This window comes from Ochotona curzoniae, unplaced genomic scaffold (genome assembly GCF_017591425.1).
Source record: "Ochotona curzoniae isolate NIBS_2020 unplaced genomic scaffold, NIBS_Ocur_1.0 contig_64, whole genome shotgun sequence".
Taxonomy (NCBI): domain Eukaryota; kingdom Metazoa; phylum Chordata; class Mammalia; order Lagomorpha; family Ochotonidae; genus Ochotona; species Ochotona curzoniae.
The window spans coordinates 39,529,740-39,548,849 of NW_024466502.1; the positions used below are offsets into that span (position 1 = coordinate 39,529,740).

The 19,110-nt window shown below is 41.2% G+C and overlaps 1 protein-coding gene across 1 annotated transcript in view; it reads right to left on the reverse strand.

Annotated features, from left to right (window-relative positions):
* Nucleotides 1–19,110, reverse strand: part of VWA8 (von Willebrand factor A domain containing 8) — a 333,428-nt gene that overhangs the window by 72,876 nt on the left and 241,442 nt on the right. Inside the window, exon 37 of the mRNA XM_040991347.1 lies at nt 16,558–16,762. Within this exon, the coding sequence (XP_040847281.1) occupies nt 16,558–16,762 (205 nt within the window). The remainder of the gene's footprint in view (nt 1–16,557; nt 16,763–19,110) is intronic.

Consider the following 19,110-nt stretch of genomic DNA (forward strand, 5'->3'; position numbering starts at 1 on the left):
GTTGCTGAGGGCTGGGGGTAAGGGATGGGAGAAAAAATGGGGAGCATTTTTGGCTAGTTTCCTTCATTCTTTTTTTTTTTTTTCTTTGAGTGTTCTAGAATTAGGCTGTCATGGGGGGGGGGCTGCAGAATTTTGTGCATTCACAACAAATTCATTGAATAATACAGTTTAAGTAGATTAAGTGTGTGAATTATATTTTACGAAAGTTGTTCATTCAAAGATCTCAGCTAGAACCACTAACACCAACATGGCTCAATACTGAAGCTGCTTAAATCTTTTAAGAATTCTGACTTATTTATTTGAAAGCCACAGTGACAGAGAAAGAAGTAGAGACACATTTAAAAAGTCTTTCGGGCCCAGCGGTGTGGCCTAGTGGTTAAAGTCCTCTCCTTGAATGCGCCAAGATCCCATATGGGCGCCGGTTCTAATCCCGGCAACTCCATTTCCCATCCAGCTCCCTGCTTGTGGCCTGGGAAAGCAGTAGAGGATAGCCCAAAGCTTTGGGACCCTGCACCCATGTAGGATACCCAGAAGAAGTTCCTGGCTCCTGGCTTTGGATTGGCATAGCATTGGCCGTTGCAGTCACATGGAAAGTGAGTCATTGGACTGAAGATCTTCCTCTCTGTCTTTCCTCCTCTCCATATATCTGACTTTCCAATAAATAAATAAATAAATCTCTTTTAAAAAGTCTTTCAGAAGTAGTTTAATCTTTAAAAGTTGCTAAGTTGCTAAGTGTAATACATAATGTGGTGAACAAAAAATCAGTATGAGCTCAACAGCTGGGATCAGAATTCTCCAAAACCTTGTAAAGGAGAATGAGACAAACCCACAGGTAATTCACGGCGGGCTGTTTGACAGGTACAAGCCTACAGGAGGAAGAGGGCACATCCGCCCTGGGCACAGGGGAGGCTGGGAGGAACATGTGGAGCAGACCTTTGAGATCAGATGGCCACGTCTGGGAGAAATAGGAAGGAGATGGCACTGAGCATCAACAAACGTGCGAGGGACAGCGGGAACAGTGGGGGAAAGCAGAGGGCAGTGGGGGAAAGCAGGGGGAAGCGGGGGTGGGCTGTGTCTGGGGATAACACACAGGATGAGCTCCTGCAGCTAGAGTCTGCTGCAGGGGCCCCAAACAACGCAGTGAGCGGCTCGTACTTCATGCTGATAATGGTGCATATGGTTCTAACGCGAATGGGATGATCAGACCAACCCAGGGTAGGATTCTCCCAGCGCAGCAGCGGTACAGACTGGTCTCCTAGGTGGGTCATAACTCTGCTCACTTGAGACTGCACCCAAGTCTGTATCACCTACCAGATACGTGTAAGTATTTAAACACCTTTGGGTAAAGAATGATCCATTGTCTTCTTTAAGGGTGCGACTTCCACTAAAACTTCTTTTAGTCTGAGAGATCTCATGGGATCTAAAGTAACCAAAAACAGAAAGCACCACACTTTCTGAGTTAGAGAGACCTAGGTAGGCTAACTCCTCAGTTCACTGCCTGTGAGCAGAGCGGCCCTGGGCAGACAGGTAACCCGAGGCTGAGAAACGGAACAGTGATGCGTGCACCTGAAATGGGGGTTACAGTGGTCACATGACACATGATGTCAGAAACCATTAGCACAGACTAAGCGGTCAACAAAAGGAGTCACTAGGATGCAGGACGGCTGTGATATCTATCTATCTATTAATTACAGAGCCTGTCTTTGTGGTTTCCTTCTGGGGAAGGGCCTGAAGGTTCAAACTTACAATCTTTCCATTGCATTGAAAAGGAAAGTAAGGGCCAAGAGGTGAACAGACTGCTTAAAGCCACACGTTAATGGTAGAACCAGGAAGGGGATATGCATCTAAGGGTTGGCCTGAGGAATGTTCTACGCTAGCATAGGAAAAGTTGTGAATTCTATTCAGAAAAGCTTTTCTTTTGATGATCAAAAAGCCTTCTAAAGGACATAAAACTTACTCAAGACTTCTAGCTAGCACAGAGACTACGTGTCCCAATCATAACTTCTAAATACAGTAAAATGACAAAAATTCCCCGAGTAGTGAGTTTTCATTTAACCAGAACACTTCTGTTCTAAGCTCAACAGCACCCCCTTGTGGTCACTAGATTTCTACTCAAACATGAAAAATCTAAAGCTGTTTACAGCTAATTACTAAACACAAAATGTAGGAAAGTGATAACTATAAAAATTTAAAGTCATTTAAATCAAATGATTTGTTGGCCTTCACCAATTCCCAGAGGAAACACTGTGTATCTCTGACTTTAGACTTGTGGATCATAACGGATGCTTTTCTTAGGGATAGTTCACAGTACAGCTACCTGCTATAAGGATGAAAAAAATTTAACACAGCTGGCAGCTCCATTATTTTAGACCTTCGCATGTTTCCTTACAACATACATAATTATGAATGATAGAACTCTAGCACTGTCTGTTATTAGCAAGCGCAGGACACAAGAGTCTAACACACCAGTTCCAGCTCCATAGTAGACTAAGCTTCTGCGTCTGGCGCTGGCATCCCATATGGACACCAATTCATGTCCTGGTTGCTCCACTTCCCATGCATCTACCTGCTTGTTGCCTGGGAAAGCAGTGGAGGATGATTCAAATCCTTGGGCCTCTGCACCCGCATGGGAGACCTGGAAGAGGCTCCAGCCTCCTGGCTTTGGATTGGCTCACCCCTGGCTGTTGTGGCCATTTGGGAAGTGAACCAGCGGAAGGAAGAGTGCATTCTCACTTGCCCTCTGTCTCTCTCTTTCAAATAAAGATTTAAAAAATTTAACAGTCCAATAGACCACAGGATGCTGCTCCACGTCTCTATCAGGCCTATGCTGGTGAAGCACAGAGCTCAGGCAGCTGGAGCCTGGGGGTGAGGACAACAAAGAAGGAAGCCATCAATGGCCAATGCGCAGGAGGCTCTGGACATCCTTTCTGGAGGGAGGGTAAACTTAGTGACTTGGTTCAACAAAAGTAGGTTCGGATGCTTCTTTTGTCTTAGCAGGTTCACTCAAGTTGATGGAAATGCTATTCAAAACATGAATGATGACGATTTAGTTATTTGTGAAGGACAATGGGAAAAAGAGAGAAGGAGGGGGGAAGATTAAGTGATAGGGTGACCAAGAGAGAAGGAATCTTATCTCTAGATTACTCTCCAAATGCCTCCAACAGAAGCTGGCAGGTGGAAGCCAGAAACTCCATCTGAGTTTCCCCTGTGGCTGTCAGGGACCCAACTGCCTGAGCCATCACTTGCTCCCTCCTAGGGCGTGCAATAACACGAGGCTGAAATTGAACGCCAGAATTGGATTTGGAGCTAAGACTCAAATTCAGGCACTCAAATATGGCATGCAGGCATCCTAAACAGCATCTTAACTGCTGAAACTATATACACTAGTGCAGAAAATCAGTGGGAAAATTAATTAGATTGACCTTTTGTGCCATCAAGTTAAGGAAGAACTCAAAATTGATGGGGATATGTCAAAAGATTGATGGAACTGGTGAGAAGAGATTCTCTCTGGATAAATCTGGACTACCCAACATTGAAAAAGAAATACAGAAGGCAACGTATTATAATCTATTAAATAATATCAACACCCTGGAGGTCATGCTAACAGAAAAGGAAGAGAAAGACGGGCACCTCTTACCTCCAAGTGCCAAGTTACAAATGTAGGAAGAATGGTAAAATAAAAAAAAAAATCACCCTCTGGTGACCACAGTAGTGATCACTGATTCAAGCAAGAATCATTTAAAGAATGACAAAACTAACAGCTAAAAATGTCATGAAGTCCAGAAATACACATTTATATAATCTCAAAATGCACGTTCAAACAAGAAGTATTAATGATAAAGTGAAATCACAGTAATTTCACAGTACAGAAATACAGTGTAGACAATATCTTGACCAATGTCCAATGTTTATCATCACTCATGAAGGGGCAGATTGACATCTAATAGGACATCTTGAGAACGATACATTTTTGTGATACATCTCCACTGAAGATACACAAACTGGAACTGAAACAAGAATCCAACTTGAGGGATGTTCTATAAAACAACTGGGCAAGATGTTTATGAAAAATCAGAGTCATGAAGTCAAGGAAGACTGGAGAGAACATGGGAAGATGCCAGAGAGGCTGTGCTGTGTACCCTATGTTGGTTGCTTCCTTTCACTGCAGAGGATGTGACTGGGAAATACTTTTGAGCAAGGTGGGTGGGTCAGGTGGCAACATTGTGCCAATGCTGACTTTCTGATTGTGAGGTCTGTGTTGTGGTTATACTGCAGGAGACTGCTCTTGTATTGAGGAAACACTGAAGTATTTAGAGGTAATGAGGCGTCACATCTGCCGGGGACTTTCAAATGTCTCATGAAAAAGTACAAATACATCCTCCAGACACAACAATTACAAGTATAGCTTGGAGTTAGGGCTCTGGTGTTGGGGTGTTTTAATTTTTTTTAATAGGTACTCTTTCAAACTCACCAAAGATTAGAAGATGCAATGGAAAACTCAAAGGATATGTTGAAGACTCAAGGTCTGTTTTATAAAGGAAATTCTACTTGAGATAAATCACACTTATAAAAATAAATATAAAAGCATGTTTTAAAAGTATAGGTTCTATCTGGATATTTCTTCAGCCAGACTTCTGTGAGAAGGGAGATATATTCAGAATTTTGAAATCTGTTCCTGGTTTTATTTGGTGAGCAGCCAGAGGCTGAGCCCTATTAGCAAACTGGAAACATGAGAAAAATGTGAGGGGCTGGCATTGTGCTGAGGTGAGTTAAGCTGCCCTCTGAGATGCTGGTATCCATATCAGAGCTCAAGTCCCAGCTGCTCTACTTCCATGCCAGCTCCCTGCTAATGCACCCCTTAGAGCCCTGGAAGATGGCCCAAGAGCGTGGGGCTTTGTCATCCATGTGGAAGATTTGGGCGGAGCTCTCGGCTTTGGGAAACAAACCAGAAGATGGAAGATCTCTGTCATTCCCTCCCTCTGTGTCACTGTGGTTTCAAGCAGACAAAATAAATGTTAAAAGAGATGTGAGGCTGATATTTAATCTCCTGATTATGGGGGGAAATGTTCTTTAGGATTCACAGAGTTATAGTTACACAATAGCTACTACTTGTAACTGAAATTGTCTTTAGATATTTTTTACATTCTATGGATTAACCCAAACTACACAAGTACATATGATGGTAAATATGTAACTGCATTAGGCTCTATAGACACCAATTCTTCTGAGGACTGCTGGAAGACCACTTATTAGTAGAGTTTTTGCTGACATTGTACTTAAAAGTTTGTACTCTTCTGATATCCAATTACTGATAAACCAAATCATTTTTTTAAAAAGTCACAGTTATTTCAAGAGTATACAAAAACGGCTGAAATAGGCTACTTGTCTTGGGAAGAGTAAAGTCACATCTAAGTCCAAGTGATGCCAACTTCTTCTGGGACAGAAGAGGTAGCCTAGCTCCCAGGCACCTGTGTCCCACCAGGCTTCTGCTCTGCCCCGCAGTTTGAGGGCTTCACACCTCCACTGTGGAATCCTGCACTTCCCTCTGGGAGCAAAGGCTGAGCGCATCGCTGGCTCAGTTAGCTTCCTCCAGATAGTGGAGCAAACACACAGGTTGTGCTCTGCCTGGGAAGTGAGCAGTAACCTCAGGGGAAACACCCCTTCCTGCACCTCCAAATGAATCTTGTTGAGTTTCAAGTAAAACTAGTTCCAGATAATTGTTTTAATACTTCTAAGGCCCTGCCTTGCTATAGTCAGAATATATGAATACTCTAAATCTCATGTTACAATTTAATCGGCACTGTGCTATAAGCAGGGATTTTAGATGGGTGATGAGGCAGCTTTATTAAATGCTGAGTCTTCAAATGCTGGAACTTGGTGTATTCGTTTATCGGTCTTTGATTTCTTTTATTTGTGTTTTCTCTTATGCAATATACATATTCTGCAAAAGTCCTTTTAGATTTATATCAAATAATTTCCTTTTTAGGAAGCTATTTGTGTTACATATATTGTTTAAGATTTTAGTTTCAGAAAGTTAATTGCTAAGACATAGAAATATGACTTCTGGCTTCATAAACCTCATTGAATAGCTCTGGGAGTAGTTCTGCTTTGTTTTTGCTTGTGTATTTAGACTTTTCAGGGTAAAATGTATAGAATTTTATAGGAGGCAATTGCATTGTCTGCAGGTACAAACAGCTTGATTTTTTTTTTTTTTTTGGTCTTTCCGACTTGTATGCCTTTTACCTTTTCTTTTCTTCTTGCACTGGCTGCAACTTTTAGATAGATACTGACTAGGAATGGCACCTGGCCATCTGGTTTCTTATTCCCAATGTCAGGGGGAGAAGTGTTTAGCTGCTCCATATTGGGCACAGTGCTAACTGCAGGGTTTATGCAGATACCCTTCACTGGGTTGAGAAGTTCCCCCTCTCTTCCTTGTGCCCACTTCACCTGTCAGGCTAGAGTCAAGGTCTGGAGATTCAAGAGAAGAACATGGAAAACCAATAGCTTGTTTAGGATAATGCAAACCCTGGCCATCTTCTTCAATCCAAGACTAACTTTTCATGCAGTCTGTCCACACGTTACAGCAATATTCAATTGGAAGGACAGGACAGAGCATCCTTTTTGTATTTTACTCAAAACTAGAACCCCTGAGTCATGCTGAAGTGAAAGGAAATGAATGAGTTTATACAGCTCCTGGAAAGAAAGAAAAGGAAAAACAGAGAGAGAGAGAAAGTAAGTAAGTAAGTCATGGTTTTAAACACTGCCAAAGAAGAGTCAAATTTAATCTCTACTCCAAAGGACTTTTGAAAAGATTTATTTTATTTATTTGAAAGGCAGAGTTTCAGAGACAGACAGAAGAGACAGGTCTTCCATTTGCTCTCTCCCAAGTGGCCACAAGGCTGGAAGCCAGGAGCTGGGAACTGATTTTCCCTCACGGGCACAAGGGTCCAAACATTTGGACTATCTTCCGCTGCTTTCCCAGGTATGTCATCAGGCGGCTGGATCAAAGTGGAGCAGCAGGAACATGAGCCTGGCACCCATATGGGATGCCAACATTGCAGGGTGCGGCTTAACCCACTTCAGGAATTGTTTCATTTTCACTCTTAGTTCCTTTCCTACCCAGCAAACCCCTACCTGCTAATATTTTAAATTGAGTCAGTGAAAAACATGCTTAATAATTCAAATGCTACTACAGAATGTATCATAAAAACAGAAGTCTTATGTTCCCATGCCCAGTTCCCAATCCCCAAAGGTAACTTCTTCAACCCTGCTTCCTACAAATTCTATATAATTCCATATTTTAAAAATAAGATTCTAGAAAAAGCATTCCCAAAGAAACTATTAAATAGACCTTGACAATAGGATACTAGACTATACCATTGGCTATTGTTACAATGCCATGATATACTAAGCAGTAGAATGTTGGACTTGTGACTGCCACTGAAGGATTTTACTACTGTAATAATAAGGGGGGAAGCAGTGGGGACATGGGGGGAGGAGGGGCTGTCCTGTGCTATGGAACTGTGTCATGAAAAATAATAAAAAGATTCTAATACTATTTTATTTTCAAATTTTTCCATATGCTCTATTGACTTCCAACTATGAAACATGGGTACTGCTTCATCTCTCTCAAACACAAAACACTATCGTAAACAAATCAATATTGTTTACCTTATTATTATAATGCATATATGGTAACAGTTTACTCTAGGTAGTAATAAATATTATGAGTATCACTATATAGTGCTAATACACTGTACTAGATATAGCTAATATATTAACTCTTGTGATATGTAATTTTCCCCCTGGCTTTCTAATCCATGTACTAATAAGTATTCTTCACTAACTCTTAGCTCTACTCTCTGTATCACTAATGGTTGCATAAATTCTTGATTGGCTCTGTGACCTCCTCTCATATCATCAGCCTTTCTTTCTTTTTTAAAGCTATTCATTCCTTCTAGAGCTGTCTGGTTTCCATTTTCCTCTCAGGCTGCTTCCAGGGCTGTAGCACAGCTGTCATTCCAGAACTTTCCTTCATTGCCTTGCTGGGAGCGACCCCTTCTCTTCACCAGTAAGGCTACCTTTGCCGGTCATTGCTTCTACTTACTTGGATCACTCCTTCCTTTTCCTGACAACACATCATGCAGTGGTTTTCTGTGAAAGAATGGAAATTTTCTGAGATTTGTACATTTGCTAATGTTTTAGTCTGCTTAGCTAGTAGTATGGATGTTTATAAAATTCTGGGTTGGAAATCAGTTTCTCTCTGTGTTTTCCTTTTAGCATGCAATGCTGATGCTGAGCAGCTCACTGCCAGTCGATTTCTATCACTATGCAACGTGTTCTCCGTCTCCCCCAACTTGGAGGTTTTCTGCACTGTTCCTTTCCCCATGGGCTTCTACAGTTACAGGTGGACATGCTCTGGGGAGTGGGTCTGTTTTCCAGCTGTTATACTGACCACCTGTTCTGTAGTTCAGTGAAATTTCCTTAAATTACCAATTGGGTAATTTCCTTCCCTTTCAGTTTCCTTTCTTGGAATTTATATCAGTTAGATAAGGCCTTTTCATATTTTCTATTTTAAGCTTCTTTGTCTTTTGGAGATTTGTTCTACTGAGTGCTTTATTTTTCTAAGAGGTTTTTACTGTTATTTTTTGTTTTTTGAAGGTTTCTATCTTAAAACTGTTTCATGTTAACTGTTTTATGATTACTTTCAGAATACCAATTATTATTTTAGATAATGTTTTCCTATTCTCCACATAACTTTTGTTGTTTCAAAGTTCCTTTTTTCCTATTTGTTGTTTTGATTTCTATCTTTTGTTTAACAGGTTATTAACATTTAAGAAAAAAGTGGCAGATTGGACATTTTCCATGAAGGTGGGGCCTAAGGTGGATTAGAAATCTCAACATCCAAACAGGCTCCATGTAGAGTTTCAACCAAGCTTCCAAATCCAGTGCCAACATACACTCCAATTTTTAGGAATATATGGTATCTTCAAGTTCTAAAGTTAACAAAAGCTACAATTTTTTTTTCTAAATCTTAAAAAATAATTAAGAGAGGTCGGGCATGGTAGCCTAGTTGGCTAAAGTCCTTGCCTTGAATGCACTGGGATCCAAATGGGTGCCGGTTCTAATCTGGGCGGCCCCGCTTCCCATCCAGCTCCCTATTTGTGGCCTGTGAAGGCAGTCAAGGATGGTCCAAAGCCTTGGGACCCTGCACCTGTGTGGGAGACTTGGAAAAAGATCCTGGCTCTGGGCTTTGGGTCAGCTTAGTTTCGACCGTTGCGGTCACTTGGGGAGTGAATCATCAAATGGAAGAGCTTCCTCTCTGTCTCTCCTCCTCTCTGTTTAACTGACTTTGCAATAAAAATAAGCAAATCTTAAAAAAAAATAATAATTAAGAAAGCTCCAAATTGCTTTTGCTGTTCGCTATTCTTAGGACTCAGGTTAAATGATGTAAATGCTGCTGCATGTTTTTTGGTCCAGTTCTACTTTGTCTTTTGAACAAGGCAGAATACCGTATGGACAATTATCCGATCATTGATATCCTGCTTTTCTTCAAGCTGACAGGTTTAGGCAAAGACCATTTTTTCAATTCCTTTTTTGGACCTGACAAAACTTCTTTCAACTAGGCTTATAAACAAAGCTTACATTTTAACACCAGGAGATGAATTATGTAACTCATTGGATCATGATTTAATATTCTGTACTTGGGTAACACTGTTTCATTTTAATTTAGCTTTGTCTCCATATAAGTATTGAATAATTTTGTAGCCTGGGCAGGTACAGTGACATATCAGGCTAATCCTCTGCCTGTTAGCACTGGCATCTTACATAGGTGCTAGTTCATGTCCTAGAGGTTCTACTTCCGAACTAGCTCCCTGCCTGTGGTCTGGGAAAGCAGTGGAAGTTAGCTCAAATCCTTGGGCCTCTGTACCCACATAAGAGACTGGGAAGAAGCCACTGGCTCCCAGCATCAAATAGGTTCAACTCTGGCTGTTGTGGTCATTTGGAACATTAACAAGTGGATGGCAGACCTCTCTCTCTGCAAAAATTTGCTTTTCAAACAAAAGAAGTAAGTCTTTGATTTGAAAAATAAAATGCTGTTGCCTAGCATTGCTTCAATCTAAGGTTCTAATTTTCACTGTTTCCTGAATACTTACTCCATCCCAGGTATTAATGTATTTCATTCATTCCTATAGCAAATGTGTAAGGTATACTGGTGTGATTTTTAGATTATGATTATAAAATGAGGCTTAATAAAAAAAGCTAAGTAATTTTGCCAAAGACCATGGACAACGTAGGGCTGACATTTGAATCAAAGTTGAACTGCTCCAAACTGCCCACTGTGATTCACCTATACCGCTTATGAATAAAATGACATTTTCTACTTGTAAATATAATAGCAAGAAGGTTTTCTTCCTGCAGCTATTATCAGGTGTGGATTATACACAGTATTAGAGGGTGCCTCAAAAAGATCACAGAACAAAGGAATTAAATGATTAAACTTGCTACTTGTTGACATCCCACACTTGAGGCTGGCTGTTTGAGTGTTGGCTGCCCTGCTTCTGATCCAGCTTCCCACAGATGTACCTTGAGAGGCAGTGGAACATGGGCCCAAGGCGTGAGTCCCTGCCTCTCATATTTTTCACTCCTGACTTCAGCATGCTTTAGACCCAGCTATGGTAGCTGTTTAGGGAATGAGCAAATGGCAAGAAGATCTTCCTGTCTATCACTCCATCTTTTAAATATATAAGTAAATGCATCTTTAAATGACTCATGGAGAGTTTTTTCATAATCCACATTTCCATAATTTTGTGAAGTACTCACACATAACCTAATGAGTTTAGAACCATAACAATTCTAGAGTCATCAACTGTCTACCTACTCATTATATGTCATAGCTCAGTTTATAACCAGTACATTGTAGAATTAATTTGTTTTCTTTATACTTTTTAATAAATTTGGGAAAGTAATTTTTATACACTGCAAATAGGATAGCATATAATAACAATCAAGTCCTGTATTGAAAGAAAGGAACTGGAACATTCCTGATCATTTGAAAAGGATTTTTTTTAAATCAAGGTCTTTATTTTTTTAAAGATTTATTTATTTGAAATAGTCACACAGATAGAGGCAGAAATAGAGTCAGAGAGAGAGGGAATTATCCATCTATTACTTCACTCCCCAAATGACTACAACAGGCAGGGCAGGGCTAGACTGAGGACTTAGTTTGGCACCCAGGAGCCAAACTGTATGAGACAGAACCGTTAAATAGTCAGTACTTTTGTGAGCAGACTGGTGATCTCTGGTAGCTCGATATGAGCTTTGGAGGGAATATTTATACCACGGAAATGGGCGACATCATTAGCTTCATCTCCCTATGAGCTGGTTTCTCAGCATCACAGTGGCCAGGACATCCTCCTGAAAACCTGACAGCTTCAAGATGGATGTCCACACCTGGGATTTCTCTCACAGGAATAAACAATGGAAAAACCATTTGAGGCACTGCCCATGTGTTATCATACAGCCAAACAGCAAGCCCCCTGGCTGCAAGCCAGCTCTACTGACACGTCGTCGCTGGGAGGTATGGGAGGAAACTATGCATGTTAAAGAAAGGCATTGCCTTTCTGAGCCAGGAAAGACTTTCCACAGTGTAACAATCTATAGCGCAGTGTAACAATCTATAGCGCTGAATCAAACTGCTCTGCATTTGCAAGGTTACTGACCAAAGCAAACAATGAAGTAGGAGAGTGGATCATGTTTGTTTAAGAGAGAAAACATTGTACATTCACAGAGAGTTATCTGCAGAGAATGTAGCCTGCAAATGTAAAGATTAAATTTACTAATAGAAAATCAATGAAATTATCTAGTGGCTTCCAAAGCTAAAAATAGACCTTAATATCCTACTACTGAGATCTTTAAAAATCCAAATCATTGGAGTACTGGCTAAAATATAGGGATAATTTCATTAACAAAGTACATCAAATTACAGCACATTTATGCTTAGAGCTAGAGCTGCTTTTTAAAAGGGAGAATCGGGGAGCAGCACTGCGGTGCAGCACATGAAGGAGCTTCCTGTGACTAGTGCGTCACACATGGGCACCGGTTCAGGTCCTGGCTGCTTCATTTTGGATCCAGCTCCCTGCTAAGAGCCTGGGAAAAGCAGTGGAAGATAAGAGTTCTCTCTCTCTCACTGTTTCACATTAATTAATTAATTATTTTAAATGATGGGAGGAGAATGAACAGAAACATAAGTGGCTGTCTTTCCATGTATGTATTTCTCTCTCGCCTACTTTTTCCCAACTACAAATGCTGACAATGAGCCTACTGTGTACCAAACATTGTTTGAACTGAAAGGACAGGTTAAGTTACAGTCCATTTTTTTTTTTTAAATAGCACACTGTGAAGGAGATATTACTCTCAAAGGAGAGCCAGTCATTCTGCACTACTTACTTTCCAGTTTGTTTGCTGTAATTACAAAGTAATACTTTATTTTGGTTTTTTAAAGATTTACTTTTACTGGAAAAGCATATTTACAGAGAAAAGAAGAGACAAAGGGAAAGATCTTCCATTCACTGGTTCACTCCCTAAGTGACTGCAATGGCTAGAGCTGAGCTGATCCAAAGCCAGGAGCCAGGGAGCTTCTTTTGGTTCTCCCACTTTGGTGCTGGGTCCCATTCTCCACTGCTTTACCAGGCCATAAGCAGCGAGCTGGATGGGAAGTGGAGCAGCAAGGGCACAAACTGGTGCCTAAATAGGATCCTGGCAATGCTAAGGGGAGGACTGGCAAACTAAGTCATTGGGTTTGGCCCAGGAAACAATCCTTTGAAGGTACAACATCTCAATCCTCTTTCCTCCCACAAGAAAACTAACCAAGAGCCTTTATAGAAAATATTTTGATTTTGGAGGAAAACTGTGGTACAGCTTTAACAGCTTTCTTTGAAGAAAAACAAATATGATAAATAAAAATACAAAGGATGTACTTTATAGAGAATCATCATAAGACACAGATGGAAGGATCCTAATATTGAAACTCAGGCATCTATAAATATGGTGTGCAAGGGCCAGCCTTGCAGTATAGTATATTAAGCTGCCGTTTGCAAAATGGCCATCTAATATGGGCACAACTTTGTGAGTCCTGGCTGCTTCACTTCCAATCCGACTCTTTGTTAACGTTCCTGGGAAAGCAATAGAAGAAGATGGCCTAAATCCTCAGGCCTCTGAACCCATGTAAGAGACCCAGAAGAAGCTCCTGGCCCCTGGCTTCAGCTTTGCTCAGTCCTGACTTTTGTAGGCATTTGGGGGAGTGAACCAGTGGATGGAAGATCTCTCTTTGGGCCTGGCTCAGTGGCCTAGTAGCTAGAGTCCTTGCCTTGCACGCACCAGGATCCCACATGGGTGCTGGTTCTAAGTCCCAGCAAACCCGCTTCACATTCAGCTCCTTGCTGGTGGCCTGGGAAGGCACTGGCAGACAGCCCAGGGCCTGGGAACCCTGCACCTGCATGGGAGGCCCGGAAGAAGCTTCTGGTTCCTGGCTTTGGATCAGCTTAGCTCCAGCCATTGTGGCCGCTTGGGGAGTGAATCAGTGGACAGAAGATCTTCCTCTCTGTCTCTCTTCCTCTCTGTATATCTGACTTTCAAAAACAATATAAATAAATCTTAAAAAAATTTCTATCACTCCTCCTCGCCCCTCTGTAACACTGCTTTTCAAATAAACACAATTTAGAAAAGCAAAAAAGTCATAAATATGGACTCTAAATAATGAGCTCTATGAGCCACAGTTGAAGTTGTTAGAGCTGTTTATATGTAGTTGGTGTTTGTTTGCCACAGGGAGAACATGTCCCTGTCAGGGCCTGTACAACTCAGGGACACATTTCATACACTCAGCTCAACAAATTCTCTTGTAAGCTGTTCTCATGAAACGCAAACACCAAGAAATGCATGGAACAAAAAGAACATTTCAAATGAACAATGCCTTCAAAATTCACAACCTTGGAATGGCTTCACAGCCCATAACCCCAGAAGACTAAACTGTAGGAGACATAAAAGTAGTGACAAAGTGTGCCACTAAGTGGTTTATCTAAATACTTGCTACCACGCCGAGGAATCTGGGGAGAAGCGGGGGGTGTCCTTACATGGGAGGCAGCTGCCCAGGCTTTTCCGCTGACCTGAAGGAGTGGCTCCTGCCCACAGGGAACCACACAAGATAGGAATGTGCGCTGAGTGACTGTGGCTGACTCAAAGCTACTGCAGTGCACAGCAGACTTCATTTTTCAGGAGGCAAAAATTAAGTCAATCTGGCCACTAGATGGCGATCAGGTTACTCTGCCACTGATAAGACATGCTGTTTGGAGCCAGCAAAAGTGAGAAGGGTACCAAGAAACTCTTTTCTCAGTATTTCCATTAAAGGCATTTTCCAAGCTCCAAAGCCAGGAGCAGATCTACACAGAATAAAGGGTCTACAAATGAGGAATACCTTGAAAAACAGAGCAAGAAGGAAACTATAAAGAGAAGTATTTGTCTGTTATTGTCTTAGAATGATTCCAATTTAGACTTAGTTGTGGCAACTATCCGTAAAGAGTAAATAATGAGATTGTTTATACAAGAGAAATTAATAATGTTACATTGTGATTTATCAACCATGAGCAAGAATTGGAGAAACATGGAAAACTTCATGCTCACCCTTTGTGGCTCATTATATGTATGAATCACAAGTATGAATTTTCAGTAGTAAGTACAACGGATCAAGGAATCTTGGAGACAGGAGAACGCGAGGCAACACCTACTGTAATTTTCCAAAGGAAACTATCATTTGATTCTGAATTCTATTACCAAAAGTCTTTTTCTATTATTGCTAAATTTTGAAATGGAGACACAAAGTTATACTTTTCCTGGACAAGGTCTGGTTGAAGGAAGTTAATACTGCGCCATATAGTATATCTGAATGTAATTTTTGGAATGGTCAGTATAACTGTTCATTTCTAATTTAATAAGCTTATATTCATTGAAAAATGCTGACATTCTAGATCAATCAAAGGGATAATGTGTGACCGTTTAAGAGAGGAATTCATTTGTTGTCAGTTATCTGCAGTTATATGCGTGAATACAAACACGTTGGCATCTATAAACTGATCACTCAGCTAGGAGCTGGGATTTCAAAGATTCACAACATATTCCAAAATGCCCCTGGGAAGAGACGAGCTACCTGGTTAATATACAATTACGGTCAATCCTTGTAGCCATTAAGAACTACTAATAAAATCATGAGTAGAAATCCCTTTTAAAGATCTACTGAGAAAAAAAAAATAGGCCACAAATCTTGGTCATAGGAAATATAAAACTGTTGATTTCAGTGACATATGAGAAACTGAAATAACATACAAGAAATTTAAACAGGGTAGTACTTACTATCAGGGTATAATAAAAGTAGGGGAAAAGAGAATTAACTCAGAGAGAAGAAATTAATACTTAGATTATTAAAAGAAAGATAAACAAGTAACTAGCATTCAAACACTGCATGTCTAGTGATGGCCTGTCTGTTGTTATAACAGATCTATTGAACTAAATGACATGTTTAGTTTAGAACAATACCTTTGCTTCAACTTATTTAAATTAATATATTTATGCCCTACAGTACGATAAGAGGTGGCTTGCCTACGGTAGTTGAGATTTCTAAAATGCTCCCCAAGGCATTTAAGGATCTAAAATAAGTACGTTATTCACTCACTTGTATATTTTTTTATGGAAAAATCTCAAAAACAATCCCTCAAAATAGCAGTCATTAACGCAGTATTGATGGAACGGTCTGTGGACATTTGTCTTGCTAATTGGCTCTCTGCACAGCACCACAGCTGGCAGCAACCTGCCTTTCTTCTCCTGGAGAACTGTGAAATGTAAACATGAGCATTCTGCTCTGAAGAGGAAAACAAACAAACAAGTAAACTGCAAACGAACCTTTTCCATTCCACGCTTTAGTGTGTCTGCAGCTGCAGCCTTCCTTATTCTCTACGATGAGGTGCTGACCAAGTTGTTTCTGGAATTTTGGGTTTTCCTTTCACTTTGCTGGGTGTTCTCCTATTCCCAGCACGGGTCTTGGTCTACTTACTGTGCTGAATTCCGTGGATCTGGATAGATAGCAGCTGGTAGAAACATTGCGGGAGATGCATGTTTTGCTTCCCTTCTCAAGTCTAGAGGTTTGGGACTTACAACAATGCCAGGCACTTTAGATTCTCAATGTTTCTCTTTCCTAGGCAGCAGGCACAGATGCTAACAATGATGGTAGCAAAAAGTCACAACGGCACAGAGCTGCTGTTGGAAATTAGCTGCTGACAGCTGATGGCTTCATTCATTTGCGGTGAAGTTGGGAACCTACATTTAAATACTGATATGGAAAGAAGAGGGGTGGCACACACTTTCTCACTTTCTAGATGGAAAGATTTTTCTATTTCTGACTGTAAAAAGAATTTAAGCTAGTTAGGTTGCTGTTCTGATTGTAGCATTTGTAGCTCAATTTCTGGCTGGGAGCGAACCCCCAAGCAGGAAGGTCAATGTAAGTGGTACCTGTATATGCCTGTCACCTTCTTGTCCAATCATGTTTCTCCATTCCATGAGGGAGCGCTGTAGACGTTCAAGTCCAGTTTCCCAAAGCCTGACGTGCCCTCCCATGTCAACAGTGACAACACCGCTTCTGTCCCACTCAGCCAAGAGGGCATCTGTGTCCGAAATGGTAGACAGCCAGGAGGTATATGGTGAAAGAGACTCTGATCTGGTAAAGGAATCCAAAGCGAGGAAAAAACAAAAATCAAGTGGAATGAGTGACACTTTACAGGTGCAACATTCTTTCCTGCATAAAACTATGGTTACAGGGCCCGGTGCGGTGGCACAGTGGTTAAGGTCCTCGCCTTGCATGCCTGGGATCCCATATGGGCGCCGGTTCTATCCTGTCAGCCCCGCTTCCCTTCCAGCTCCCTGCCAGTGGCCTGGGAAAGCAGTCGAGGATGGCCCAAAGCTTTGGGACCCTGCACCCACTTGGGAGACTCGCAAGAAGAGGCTCCTGGCTTCGGATTGGCATAGCATCGGCCATTGCACTCACTTGGGGAGTGAATCATCAGACGGAAGATCTTCCTCTCTGTCTCTCCTCTCTGTATATCCGCCTTTCCAATAAAAATAAGATAAATCTTTAAAAAAAAAAGTATGGTTACAACCCTGCTCCTCCTATGCATCCCACAACATGAGGAGATGATGAGGACATCTGTCACGAGCAAAAGTGAGACCTTCTGGTATACACAGGGTAGCACAATAAGCAAAATAAAAGAGCAGAAGACCATTTAAAGGCAGATTTAAACAATCATTTTTAACAATTTATTTTATCTATTTCTGATTGGTTCTCAAAATGGTCACAAGGGCCAAGGTGGGGTCAGATCAAAGCCAGGAGCCAGGAGCTTCTTCCAGGTCTGCCATGTGGGTGCAGCGGCCTCAGGGCCTTAAGCCACCATGACCTAGCACTGACTCCAGGACAGATATTTTTTATTACAGTATATAACTTATCAGTAGTCCAGGCAATAAAATTAGTTTCAATTAATTTAGGCTCACTGTTAGCTATAATTTGTAATGCACTGAATATTTCTATCCTTCTCCAAAATCATATGCTGAAACAGTAACTCCCACTGTGCTGGTATTAAGCAGTGGAACCTCTGAGAGGTAATTAGGTTTCAACAGGACACAAGGGTACGGTTCCCATGGCGGATTACAATATTTACTGGAAGAGATCAGAGGCCTCGTGCATTCCTCCACCTTCCCTCATGCTAGAATAAAGCAAGAAGACAGCCTCCGCAACAGAGCTCTCATTAGCAAATGGATTGGCTGGGATCATGATCTTGACTCTCCCAGCCTCTAGACATTGAGGAATACATGCTGGTCATTTAAAGCACTCAGTCTATTCTATTATTCTGTTACAGTAGCTGACTTAGAAATCGAATTCAAAGTACATTAAAAAGATAAGACATGAAGGCTGGCACCTTGGCCTAGTGAGTAAAGTTGCCACCTCCAAGTGCTAGCATCCCATATGGGTGACAGTTCCCTGTCTGTGGCCTGGGAAAGCACTGGAGGATGGCTCATAGCCTTGGGACTCTGCACCCATTATGTGAAAGACCTGGAAGAAGCCTCTGGCTCCAGGCGTTGGACTGGCCCACCTCCATTGATTGTGGCCATTTGGGGAGTGAACCAGTAGATGGAAGATACCTCTTTCTTTCTCAGCCTCTCTCTCTCTTGTTCTTTCCTGATATTTGTCTTTCAAATAAATAAATAAATAAATACATCTTTTTTTTTTTTAAGAGAGAAAGATCCTTTGTCTGCTGGTTCATTCCTCAAATGCTGCCAAGGCCAGGGCTGAAATGATCTGAAGCCAGGAGCCAGGAACTTCTTCTAGTCTCCCATGTGGTGCAGAGTCTCAGGCTTTGGGCCATCCTTGACTGATTTCCCAGGCCACAGCAGGGAGCTGGATGGGAAGTGGAGCAGCTGGGACATGAACTCCAGCTCATATGCAATCCTGGAGCTTACAAGGCAAGGACTTAGTCATTAGGCCATTGTACCGGGCCCATAAATAAATATATCTTAAAAAAAAAAAAGGACACAAACAGATCTATCTGCAAGGAACAAAATTTCATGATCATTTATGGACTATTTATGATGTTGGCTTGTGGCTGTGAGGAAAAAAGAAATCCTATTTCCCACAGCCATGTATAGTCGTATGCTCATTCCTTGAGAGCCTCAACCTAGTGCTACAACTGATGTCTTGTTCATACATTTCAACTACATCCTTATTTGACATTTTGCCTTGCTGACTTAGAAAGTCACATGAATCTATAACATGGAATTTGTATAGTTCTTGAATTATATCTTTCACATACTGTTGACAAGATGAGGAAGAGAACAGTAAGATGAGACCATATATTTCAAAAGTACTTTAGAGGCCTCCTGAAAGGTAAACTTGAACTCATAAAGGGCTTATATCATAGCACTCCCTCATAAAACAGTCTCTTTTTAAAAATATTTAATAGTTAAAGATGGGGAAGTAAAGAGCTATTTAAGAAAAAATTGGAATTTATCCATGTG